This window comes from Hemibagrus wyckioides, linkage group LG06 (genome assembly GCF_019097595.1).
Source record: "Hemibagrus wyckioides isolate EC202008001 linkage group LG06, SWU_Hwy_1.0, whole genome shotgun sequence".
In the NCBI taxonomy this organism is placed as follows: Eukaryota; Metazoa; Chordata; class Actinopteri; order Siluriformes; family Bagridae; genus Hemibagrus; species Hemibagrus wyckioides.
The window spans coordinates 32,198,266-32,211,529 of NC_080715.1; the positions used below are offsets into that span (position 1 = coordinate 32,198,266).

General features: G+C 41.5%; 1 protein-coding gene across 2 annotated transcripts; it reads left to right on the forward strand.

Annotated features, from left to right (window-relative positions):
- Positions 1 to 1,152: 1,152 nt before the first annotated feature.
- On the forward strand, positions 1,153 to 10,702 carry creb1b (cAMP responsive element binding protein 1b). Of its 2 annotated transcripts, XM_058393349.1 has the most exons (9): positions 1,177 to 1,307; positions 5,177 to 5,240; positions 6,269 to 6,381; positions 6,594 to 6,740; positions 7,382 to 7,482; positions 7,575 to 7,714; positions 7,814 to 7,996; positions 8,120 to 8,273; positions 8,934 to 10,702. In XM_058393349.1, exons 3-9 carry the CDS (start codon positions 6,277 to 6,279, stop codon positions 9,076 to 9,078), a joined length of 975 nt encoding a protein of 324 aa, XP_058249332.1. In that variant the 5' UTR covers positions 1,177 to 1,307; positions 5,177 to 5,240; positions 6,269 to 6,276; the 3' UTR covers positions 9,079 to 10,702. The 2 variants fall into 2 exon arrangements, with proteins under 2 accessions (XP_058249331.1, XP_058249332.1); XM_058393348.1 differs by lacking the exon at positions 5,177 to 5,240 and having other exon boundaries at positions 1,153 to 1,307.
- The last annotated feature ends 2,562 nt before the right edge of the window (positions 10,703 to 13,264 follow it).

Sequence of the window (13,264 nt, forward strand, 5' to 3'; positions counted from 1 at the left end):
TCTAGATGTAGCTCTGCTAACGGCACCTGACCGTGTCTGGATGCTGCCTATATGTAGGTGTGCATTGCACTGTAACTGTGTTGGGGTCAAGCTCATCAGGGACAGTAAGAAGTTCTATAGTTGGAAGTGGGTTTGAAAGATCTGTTATAAAGAATGGAGCTGTGTGAGACAGTCACATGCACGCTTGAATAGAAAATGTTTTATTCATTTATTATTACATTAACATCAATAGTAAAGTATTGGGAAAATAATGTAAGGTAATATTTTGCCAAATAGTCTGCCAAATGCTGTAACGTCATTTATAATCTAACTCAGGTGCAAGAATATAGAACAGCATTTGGACACGAGTTGGTGGGTACGTGTTTATTTTGTTTTTGTTTCAACCACATTCTCAGGAAAATTGTATTATGTGGCTGATTGTCCTATAGCTCCTATGAAGGAGTGGGATACATTAGGCAGCATGCAAGCAGACAGTTCTCGAAGTGGATGTGTTGGAAGCAGGAAAAATGGACAAGTGTAAGGATCTTGGACAAGGGGCAAATGGTGATGGCTTGACTTGACGACTGGGGCAGAGCATCTCTAAAACAACAGGTCTTACGGGGTATTCCCAACAGTGGTAGGCATGCTGCCTAATATTTCCCACCCACTGACAGTTTCACTGTAATGACATAATCAGTGTTATTCATTTCACCTGTCAGTTGTTTTAACCTTATGGCGGTTTGGTTTATATGTATAAAGCTTTACGTGATAAATCAGGGTAGAATACTGTATGCTAATTGTAGATTGATTGATTCTACAAACCAAGCTCTGGGCGGAGCTTTGTTTATATAGCTGGGAATGGGGGCGGGCTCAAGGAATGAAATAAATGACTCTAAAATATTCTTGCGCCCACCTAATTAACCGTCGGAGACCTAAACATAATTCATTTTAATATAATAGTTTAATAAAACATGTAATTACAAAAATAATTTAATGAATCTGACCTAATGCTCCTTTAAATATTGGAGCTAAATGGATCATACTCATACTTCAAACTTCGGAGATAATCGATAGCCTTCGGACAATTTCGCTTACGCTCGAGTCTACTTCGGCAATCTTCGTTTACTGTTCGGTAAGTTCCGTGTGCACTTCGCCTATGTTCGGGTGAGGCGCTCGCTCTGATCGGCTTTCCGTCTCCCCAGTTCCGAGTGTGTCGTTGTTGTTGTCGGTGACGCGGCGGAGGTGTAGCCTGACGCGGTCTCTTACGTGTCGGCCCGAATAAAAGTGGAGCTCCGAGGGCTCGCGAGTGACGGAAGGAGTGTGTATCGGTAAGAGAAGACAAAGTGTCCCGGCGGGGAGGGAGCGCGCGGGCATGTCCCGGATAAGACAGAGCTCGGGTCGGGTTCGGCCCGTAGGAAACAAAGAGATCATGGCGGCGGGGTTGTTGTACATGCACGGAGGGAGGGGAGTCTGCGGACTCCAGGAACGGGGGAACGGGGCCGTGTTACAGAGCAGAGGGGGAAATGTCGAGTCCAGAGCACAGTTTAGGGCACAGCGGAAACGAGCAAACAATGATGTGCGTGCGTGTGTGTGTGTGTGTGCGCGCGCGTGTGTTTGATATCGTTGTGTCATCTCCGGGTGTAAGCGTTTCGTCAGGCTAACCTGACTAGCCACCCCCTTCGTTAGCTGCTTAGCTAGAATTTTAGCACGCTTACTAGGTCTCTGGGCAGCTAAACTAGTCGCTCTTAATAGGTTAAACGTTTGTTTGTTTGTCGAGTGTAAAGCAAGACGCTTTATTTTTTTTATGATTTAATTTAGCCGGATCAACAACTAACCACGGTATTTAGCATTTTATGTGTGGATTGGATTATAAATAGCATAGGCGGCTAGTTTCTTAATAAACTTAAGAATTAAAGCCCTGACAAGAGTATAAGTATCGGTCAGTCAGGTCCAGGTTAGTGTAAAAATGTGTTATGATATTATTAAAGATAATAAATGGACAATGTGTATATTATAGTGCTCCATAAAGTGTTGTTTATCCACAGACGTAAACACTTGAGATAAAGGTTTATTAAAGTACTGGACCTTTTTAGTGATTGTTACTGAAGCAAATCCTTCTGTGGAAATCATCCCTGAGATCCTACAGCATGTGTCTGTTACTTAGAAAGGTGTATGTAATGTAGTTTTTAAAGCTTTGACTCATACCACATCAATGTCCAAGTGAGAGACAGATACTATAAGGATGTCCACGCCACTGACATTTTATCCAGACTCGTCCAGTAGCCTTCGGGAGATGATGTGAAAGGATTCGTGCTGACACACACACACACACACACACACACACATATTTTTCTGCTGGTTGAGTTTGTCAGGTCTCGTCAGACTCCTGCGTCATGAAGCCGCATCATATCAATCCACTGAATAGATCACACACCAGTTTCTGTTCTTCCTTTCTGTCACCAAGCATTTCATAAAAATAAGGCTCTCCTGTTGGACAGTGAGAGGATTCAGAAGACTACAATGACGCAGTGCTTTATTAATTTTATTAATTTAAACACAGTCTGATGTTAAGAAAACGTTCTTGGCTCATTTAATGCTGTGAAGGCTTTTATTAGCACATTTACACTTGTGTGTATTGCGTGGCTGCACTGGTAGCTGCTCCATACAAGACGAAGGATTTTTTTATAACTCCAGTTGCGTGTGCATTGCGCTCTGACGTTAATCTAGAGAGGAATCAGATTAGCCAGTCTGACACGCTCAGCGTGTTAAAATGTGATATCCTGTATCATGCATGAACGTAGCAGTTGATTGCAGTCATAAGTGTGTTTGGACAGGATGAGGTTTCCAGGCCTGTGGCTGTTAAGTAATGTTGCTGGAGGACGGCTGTAGTAAGCGTTATCGATCAGCAGCCTCTGTAAAAATCGCAGACATAGGAGTATTATTGCAACAGGAAGCACATTTTATGTTCATCACACTCAAAATTCCATGAATACAATTCCACATACACTTTATTTTTAATACAAACGCATAAGCACTTGTTCTAAGGTGCTTGACCAGTCGTAGGTCACGTAACCATGGCAAATGTGCAGGCTTTTCCTAGACACTCAGGAACTCAGTAACTTAAAACTGCAATCTGATGCATCGTTTCTCTGACACGTCCTTGCAAATGCAGACCATTTTATTGTGTGTTCTGGTTTCAGTAGGAGACTATAAAATAGAGAGCATCCTTCACCGTACATATATACAGTACAGCGGCATCCAGAAGAGTCCAGATGTCTGAAAGCACTAGTGAAAATCTTTTAATACGTACGTTTTGGGGTAGAAATGATTTTGTCTGAAATATCTTGAGTGCAAAAGAAAATATCTTCATGGATTCCAGAAATTCTCAGTAACTGGTTTCCTCCCCTATAATAATTGCATGCACTTTTGAAAAAGGTCTTTACGTGGTCAGGTTTGTGCATAACTTTAGTGCAAAATCTTGTTTATTGAATATTCATATTGAACATTTTCCTCTCTGTGGTTTATTTACACACACTAATCACCTGCAGTCCCAGTCATTACATAAAGGTAAAAAATATGGTGTAGTCTTTCCACACGCAGTCTGTATTTAAAAAAATCCAAGAGATGCTCTAGTAATAATTACACATCACCCAAGCATTTAATGATATGTGTCAGTTTAAGTATTTCAGGAATATTTAGATATTTAGATAGTAGTATTTAGATATCGTTTGAAGACCACCGTTGACTCAGTTGTTCAGACATCTAGCGAACATCTCCTTCCAGCATCTAGGTGCCAGAACACATAAAGGACTTGCATTCGTTTGTACCCAGAGAGATGTTGGGACCAGTCCAGCATCCACCAGAATCCGGATTATATGGAGTTGTAGTCATTAGCAGGGCATTTCTGTATCAGGCCTTAAAGACCACAGGTAAAGGCACTTTCTAGCCTAGCCTTCACCCAGGTCATGGACTACACTAAACCACTCGTAGCTGTCTTAGTCTAATGCTACATCTACACTAATCCGGATTCATTTGAAAACGGCGTTTTTGTCTAAACTACTTTGTTTTCAGTCGTTTCCCAAAAACATCCTTTCCCAAACAAGTCCCTGTACTGTGCACGAGTAAAACGTAAGATGCTTCCACCTGCATCATTTCCACCTGGCGTTTATTTACTTTCCGGCTCTTTGAAACGCAAAGGAAAAGCAGCAAATATTTTAAATGGACCGACGGTGAGGTGGAGTTGTTGCTGCAAGTAACACAGCAGTAAGCAAGCTGAATTGGTCACATGACTGTCACATGACTAAAAATGCGGCATCGTTTTTGAAAGCCTCCATTGTCGCTGTCCACACTGCGACGCGAAACAAATTGATCCACTTCTCAAAAAGATTTTGTGCATTTTCATTGACTAAAAACACCGTCTCAGTGTGGACGGAAGGCCAAAACGTATTAGTGTGGACATGGCCTAAGTCCAGTTGCAGGGAATCCCAATTCAGTTTATTTCACACTCCTTCTCTTTGATCAGAAATGAACTACCCCTTCTTTGGGTTTGTAAACTGCCCCAGGCTTGCTCACAGAGACGAAAGGAAAATATCTGCTATGCGGTTTGTTTAGCTAAACGTACAATCCTGTGACAGCGGTGCAGTCTTCCTGTCTCAGCACACAGGAGCTGCTTTAAAGTTCACCGAGGTTGAAAGCATCGATTCGCTGCCTCGCTTTTTCCCAGCAGACGGAAGGCGCTGTCAGCAGGCTTGGGCCTGGATGTAGGATGAACAGATTGCAGCTATAAATAAAGGTGGGGCTTTAGAAAGGTGGGCATTTTAGAAATTAGCGATGATTTATAACTGTTGTCTCGACTGCTCCTGAGAACACGATCATCACGCTGGCTTTATAGCCAATATGTATTCATTTACCTGACAGAATTTAAACATGCACAAACACACTGTCCAGACGCTGTCCATGACGCTTGGAATTGTCGAACAAAGCACTTCCTGGATGATTTCCCAGCTGGGAATGCTTTGCATAACTGTCATGTTATTGAATGTGTTTGTATTTTAAAAAAAAAAGGGGGAATGCAGGCTGAACAAGTTCTAGATAGATAGCTTACACACCTTTTTACAAATGATTAAATGGTCATTGAAAATGATGGTCAGTCACTTCAGAGGTACCTCTTTTAACACGTCCTTTTTTGTGTCCTCAGAGGAAAGATATAAGACTCCTGGAAGGGAAGTGAGGATGTATAATGAAATAGATTACACATGGTTGTAAGTGTGCATTTGTTTTATTTCTAATCGGCTAATATATAACTTTTTATTCCAGTAAACTGAAACACCTTGGTGATCCTCCTAGTGCAATATATGGCCGAATGTTTGTGGACACCCGATCACCACATTCCTGTTTGTTTCTTAACCTTCCCATTCCTGATTTAGTCCCTAACCCTTTGCTGTTGCAGCAATCTCCACAAGGCTTTCCATCAGATGTAGGAGTGGGTCTATGGGGATTTGTGATCATTCACGAAGCGTTAAAGAAGAGCATTAGTGAGGTCAGACACTGATGTTGGGTGATGAGGTCTGAGGTTGAGTTGGTGTTCCAGTTCATCCCAGAGGTGTTCAGTGGGATTGAGGTCAGGGCTCTGTGCAGGACACTTCAGTTTTACTACATCATGTTTTCATGGAGCTCGCATTGTGCACAGAAGCGTTGTCCTGCTGCAACAGGTTTGGACCTGGGGAATGGGTGTGATGGTCAGATGTGCGCAAATGCCTGGCCATATAGTGTATTTCATCAGGAAAAATTTCCATTTGCTGTCAAATACAAATTCGTCCCCTTTTATTTGTTGATTGGCAGTGAAGTCTCCATTGTTGTTTAAGAATAAGTTCATGGTGGAATGTCCATTTGTAAATATGCATGTTGTTGAAAATAAAGCCTGTTATGACTAAAAAAAAATGGTATTTTGTATTATTATGAGACACACAATCAGTGACACTACTTTACAAAAAAATTTAAATAATTTGTAGAATGTCGAAATAAGAATAATGTGCCTAATAATGTGTCATTAAGGTACTTTAGTAGTTAATTGTCTAGTTATATAGTTTAAGCTGTTTGCTATACCGCTTAAGCAAAAGCCTACTACTGAGCCTCTAAAGCCAGGGTTCAGTCTTCAGGGTTAACAACAAAACACAACTAAGAATACAAAGAAGAAAGAGGAACAATGGAGACAGTATAAAAGCGGCAGGACCAAACCGTGCTGTAGGAATAGCTCTGGTCCATAACGCAATGTGTGGTGTGTGTGCAGATAACTCGATGACCATGGAGGTGGGAGCGGAGGCCCAGCAGGGTGCAGACACGGCTGTGGCTGAGACTGAGGCCCAGCAGATCACCCAGGCCCAGATCGCCACGCTTACTCAGGTAACCATGAGCAGTCAGCTTGGTTACGTAGCAGTATCTAGATGTGTAACAGAGTAGCCGGGTCAAGCACAGGGCAACGGCTCATCATGTTAATGGCAGCGGACGTGAATTTCCTTAGATGTCGGAAGTATTTAAGTCAAGCTTAAATTGATTGCAGGACTTATGCCTTCATGATTTTAATAAACTGTGTGTGTGTTTATTTTTGTGTGTAGGTGACTGTGGGTGCAGGACACACCACTGCTGCTGCCCCCACCGTCACCCTGGTGCAGCTGCCTAATGGGCAGACAGTACAGGTGCACGGAGTGATCCAGGCCGCACAGCCCTCCGTCATTCAGTCCCCACAGGTGCAGGCAGTCCAGGTCAGTATCTTCCGCAAATTATTCGAATGTCCAGATCACAGTGTAAAGATGGAGGTGTTACTGTGAAGTATTTGCACAGAGTGAGAGATGAAGAGATACATTAGCATATTTGCATGAAGTATTCTTTAAGTCCAATCAGTCCAGCCACTGTGGGGTTTACTCTCAATGCCGCTGGCCCCAAGCCCGGTCAAAATGGGAGGGGTGTGTCAGGAAGGGCATGCGGCATAAAACCTGTGCCAAAATTTAATATACGGATCGGATGATCTGCTGTGGTGACCCCAAACGGGGCAGCCGAAGGACGACGACAACGTTCCTTAAGCTTAATGCTGGAATGACTTGTGTGACTTGTGACATTTAGTGGCTGCGCTCCAAATAGTGAAGCTAATAATATTTTCCGTTAGTGAGACAGTAAATACATGCAAGCTTCTTTTTCATTCAAGCCTCGCTATCATTGATAAAATGTAAAACCATTAACCATTTCATTTTTTAATTTTCATTGTGTAGACTGCATATATATATATATCTCCGATTGTTAGGTCAAGCTTTCTTGAAATATCTGTAAGCAACTTTAGGGCATTTTGCACACACCCTTATGGTGGCTGAAGTATGCCAACATCTCAAGGTCTGTATCTTTTGGTCAGATCTCTACAGTGGCAGAGAGCGAGGATTCGCAGGAGTCAGTGGACAGTGTGACTGACTCTCAGAAACGCAGAGAGATCCTCTCCAGGCGCCCTTCCTACAGGTACGTGGGAGTGCAGCAGTGTAAGTGTTATCTACACAGCACAGCGTTGCGTGTTGGAAAGCTAATAACGCATTTGCTCCCTTGGCCAATAGGAAGATTCTAAATGACCTGTCATCAGATGCCCCGGGGGTACCAAGAATTGAGGAGGAGAAATCCGAGGAAGACACGGCACCTGCCATCACTACAGTTACCGTGCCGACACCCATTTATCAGACCAGCAGTGGCCAGTACAGTATGTTTCAGTCTCACTAGTGTCTACATCCACTGTTGTACACTTTCACAATGAGGACTCAGAGAACACTGTTCACACTGGCTTCTCTGTATCTTCTAGTTGCCATCACACAGGGAGGAGCCATTCAGCTGGCCAACAACGGCACAGACGGTGTGCAAGGTCTGCAAACCCTGACCATGACGAACGCAGCGGCTGCGCAGCCGGGCACCACTATTCTGCAGTATGCCCAGACAAGCGACGGCCAGCAGATCCTGGTGCCCAGCAACCAAGTGGTGGTTCAAGGTGAGCTGCTCTAACAGGAACACACTAACACTACAATTCAGGAGTCCGAGACTAGATCTCGAGCACAAGAAACGCTCTTATCTTAAAGCTGGCATATGCATCTCTGTGCGCTTCATTCTACAGCTGCTTCAGGAGATGTTCAAGCGTACCAGATCCGCACGGCAGCAGCGAGTACCATCGGCCCCGGCGTGGTCATGGCCTCATCGCCTGCTCTGCCCAGCCAAGGAGGTGCTGAGGAGGCCACACGCAAACGAGAAGTGCGCCTCATGAAAAACAGGTACAGACATTTATTAAAGAAATTAAGGCGTGATTTATACTTCAGACACAGAATGAAGTTATTCATGTGTAACATGAGCATGTCCTCCAGGAGGCGCTGTCATGTGAACAGCACACAGAATTATACAGAAAAGAAGAGCTAAAACAATACAATTCAAGAAGTTTTTATTTTCATTTAGAGCATATATAACTGGCGCAGTGCATAGAGAAATAAAAGCACTGTTCCTCCAGGGCCCTGGTGCTACATGAGACAACACAGAACTCTAAAGAAAGCTAAAGAGTAAAATTAACCCATTCACATAACGTGCACACACACACACACACACACATATATAGCTTGTGCAAACAGTGCAAAAAAAACACGACATATTCGCTGTAGGAATAATAAATAGGAGCTGTTTACCCATAATCCCCCTCTCTATAGGAATATGTGTAAACGTAGAGTAAATCAGCCTTCAGGATGATCTGTTATTTTGCTTTATTTTGGTCCCGTATCAGCAGATTACGCTTCTCATGTGTCATCGCTTTAATTGATCAGAATGTTTATGCCTAATGGGATTTGGAAATTAGTGCGTCACACTTACACTCATTTCCACTAAACAGCATTAAATGGAATGTTGTCATTAATCCACGCTGATTAGAGCTTCATCTGTGTCTCCAGGGAGGCGGCCCGAGAGTGCCGCCGGAAGAAGAAGGAATACGTCAAGTGTCTGGAGAACCGCGTGGCTGTTTTGGAGAACCAGAACAAAACTCTCATTGAGGAACTGAAAGCTCTCAAAGACCTCTACTGCCATAAATCCGAGTAATGTCCTCATCCATGTTTGCATTTGGTGGACTTCTGTGTACGTGTACAGAGACTGTGTGTGAGCTCTCCCTGGACGGAACGCATGTTTTCTAAATATACTTTTAAAAAAAACAAAAACAAATTAAAAAAAAATGCTTCAGACTGCCTGGAAATTCCCATGAACACACAGGGGCATGATCCCCATGGCCAGAATCTCTGCACCGACGGATCACGTCTTTACAAATGAACAGGGTGAAGGCGTTCTAGGACGTAAATAATCCTCTGACTCGCTTCTCTTGTTAAGCTCTCTAGGTTTGTTGGGAAACACGTACTGGTTAATGCTAACGTGTTGGTGTAGACGGAACGCCTAACTGATCTGGAGATAGGGACGCTTTTAACACACCTGAATATATTGTCCAAGCAACTCAGTTTAAATATATCTGAACATTTCTGGGTGATGAGGGTCAGTCAGGAATGTCCAAGTGGAGAATGAGAGAGATTTTTTTTCTCAAGCATCAGATTTTGAGCTATATTTGTCGGACTGTTACTAATATTTGGTGTCAAATGTTTAAGTTCGTGTTTTGTTTTTTGATTTTTTTTTTTTGGCCTATCTACACATTTCTACTGTAAAAATATGGTTACTTTGGATGCCTTATTAAATAACTGTATGAAAACAGAAGAAGAGAATTTAAGGCATTTATAAATGAAAATATTTGTATTGTATTTGAATAGGAAACTATTCCAGTCCTGTACGTTTTGAGTCGAGTTGCTTTACTGCATTTTGTTACGAAAGAAGCCTTGCTTCTGGCCAATAGTGATCCACTGTACTGGATCTGGTTTCTCCCCTTCTTTTGGATATTAAACTTGTTCTAAATCGAGTTATTTTGCGTTCCCGGTACCGTTCGGAACAGGCAAACACATTCCTCAGTGTCAAATTTTCTAGGATTGAAGCAACTTTGTGCCTCTGAGTCGAACCATATTTGTTAATATTGCTGCAAGTGCTGGTGCATCCGAGGGCGGACTGTGAAGAGGCGACACAAAAAGGGAGAATGTTGATGTGTTTAATATGTGCAGTTAGGTTTGTGTGTGTGTGTGTGTGTGTGTGTGTAGAGGATCCAGGTGTGTTTGCCAAACTTGGCTGAATTCATGGCTAATGGGATGTCGATGTACTGATCTGGGCTGCTTCTGTTCCACTCAAGCACAAAGTGTTACAGTGGGCTTAATTCGGGCATTTGGGTTGCATAAAGACTGACCGCATACGATTAAATATTATAAGGATTTTTAAATGTCATGGACTTGCATTCTTTGTTTTTATATACACAGATATGTTAACTTTTGTCTTAAGCAGTTGAACTAATGACTAGCATACTGTATAACAAGTATTATTATTATTATTATTATTATTATTATTATTATTATTATTATTATTGTCATTACAGCATGTTTAAACTTGTTTTGTATATTATTTTTTAACTTTGATATCGCTATGGTTATTTTTTTGCATCATGTCACAATGGTTATGGATTTGATGTCTTTGTATTTGATGCATCAACACATAAATAGAGGGTACAAATATTTGTTGTTAGTCTACCATGACTGTTGCATTTTTGGCAGCTATTTCATATAAAACCAGTGTGTGGAAACCATTTCTCTCTCATCTGCTGTTTCTTCGACTGTTTTCTAAAAAGTTCATGATGTGACGTGATCCCATCCACAGACGAGTTACTGTTAACAAGTTGTATTATATCCTAAAGTGTTTTATTCCTCTTATACCACAACATATTGCTATAAAATTGACCATTTTTGATTTATTGAAGACCACTACATGCTTTATACCTAATTATATTTACACTGACCAGCCATAACATTATGACCGCCTGCCAAATATTGTGTTTCTCTCCCTTTTGCTGCCAAAATAGCCCTGACCCAGCGAGGCATGGACTCCACTAGATCCCTGAAGGTGTGCTGTGGTATCTGGCACCAAGATGTTAGCAGCAGATCCTTTAAGTCCTGTAAGTTATGAGGTGGGGCCTACATGGATACTTACAGGACTTAAAGGATCCTTTTGATAGATACTGACCACTGCAGACCGGGAACACTCCACAAGAGCTGCAGTTTTGGAGATGCTCTGATCCAGTGGTCTAGCCATCACAATTTGGCCCTTCGTCAAACTCACTCAAATATTCACTTGCTGCCTAATATATCCCCCCCACTAACAGGTGCCATGATGAGGAGATTTTCAGTGTTATTCACCTCACCTGGCACTGATCACAATGTTATACCTGATCGGTGTATGTCAATTCAGAATAAAAGGTATCTAAATTATTTCTCATGAGCAAGCCAGAGAAGAAGATGGTGAGAAAAAAAAGAAGCTTGAGATCAACCAGATCCCTGGGTGACCCTGGATAGTGTGATTATAAATCATTTCTCTTCTATAACTGTATACTGTATGGTCAGAAACTTGTAACTGTATAGCCAGGTCATCAACCAGTTATTAGCTGTTCAGTAATGGAGACCTGAGAGAAACATTGCAGTCCAAAGCCATGTTTATGGTTTCTAACTGGAACAATCCACAGTAATCTCATGTATCTCATTTGGGGTCATCCTCAGCAGCAGCCATTGGTTATCCAAGTGATGAGACTTCATCCAGAAGTAGTGCATCTGGCAGATCTGGAGGGGTCAGGATCACAGGGTCAACACATCAAAGGTTAAACCTGTTAATTTGGAGCATTAATATAAATCTTTTGCTTTGTTGTTGCTGATCTAATATAGAATAGAACAGAATGTTCCCATGCTTTGTGTCCAGCAGTGCCATTTCCTACAACATCTCTTTGATTTGATCAAGAAATCCATCACAGAAAAACTGACAGTGAGCGCTCCAAACAGTTCCCTTATCCAAGTCACATGCTTTTAGGGCTTTACCTTTTCCACAATGATTCACTGAGAACGTTCAACTTATAATTGAACTTTGCTGTCTTACATGAGAACTATTACTCTGATGGTATGCTAAATCCCGTGCTTTATCATAGAGCTCCAAAGCCATTATAACTCACTGCCCAAAGCTGCCACCAGTTACTCTTTCTGTCCCACAGTGTAATTTGTACTACCGGACTGAAGCACAGCAAATTATTGAAGTAATCTCTCACCAGCAGGCTTGCTCTGTACAGATTTGAGCATGAAAAAAAATAGCATATGCAATTTGACACAGAACACCTTGAACCTGCTCCTCATCCACAAAAGCAATTATTTCCTGACAGGTGAACACTCCTGAAGCTCCCTGAAGCCTACAGCTCCAGCTTCAGCACTCTGGCAGAGAAATAGTTCAGTCCCTGCAGATAAAGATTAAATAACTGTACGTATTGTAGGATGAAGGTGTTAGATCTTAGAAATTTCACTGCAAGGCATTTCTTCTCTGTATTGGTAATATAACGGAAAGTTGATTATTTATCATTTTAGGGTTTGATGGGATTTTCTTTTTTTTATAGCCGAAAATAATCCTTTTCCAATTTTTCGAAATTTTTTTAAAGCATTTTCTTTTAGCCTTCGTGGACAAACTGCTTCCTTTATTTTTTCCAGCACTGAAATTAGACTAGATTGTGAATATCCTGTGATTTTTATTTATTTATTTATTAATATGTGCTACTTTTATTGAGTTAATCAAATGTGGTTTTACTTACAGCTGAAGTCATGCACATTACGTCTTTACTGAAATGAGCGTCACTTGAACAACACTTCACAGATATTGAAGTCAGTCACACTTCTATTCAACTTTTTCATCCTCTGTAGAATTAGATGTGGGCCAAATCAGCACAGACAAACCTGATGACCGGGCAGCACACGGACCAAAAAATTAGAATTATATTTAATCAGATCAGATCATATTTTACATCATTCCTCTTAGTATAGGACATATAATGGTAGCATTTAATTCAGTAAAACATCTAAGTGAGTAGATAGATTTCCAAAATGTCTTACTGTTAATCAAAAGAGATGGTATGAGAGGCTTTACACCATTTACATTCAAATATATCAGTGAATAAGGCATAAGATAAAATATTAGCCTTGCAAAGAACAGTCATCATTTTGCAAATCTGTTAAAAACACTGACTGATGTGTGGTGTATGATTGTATTGTTGTTCCTGTGAGAGTAATCGTAATTTGCATAAAGACTAGCTCATCATAATATTAATGTCATTTTATTAGAACTG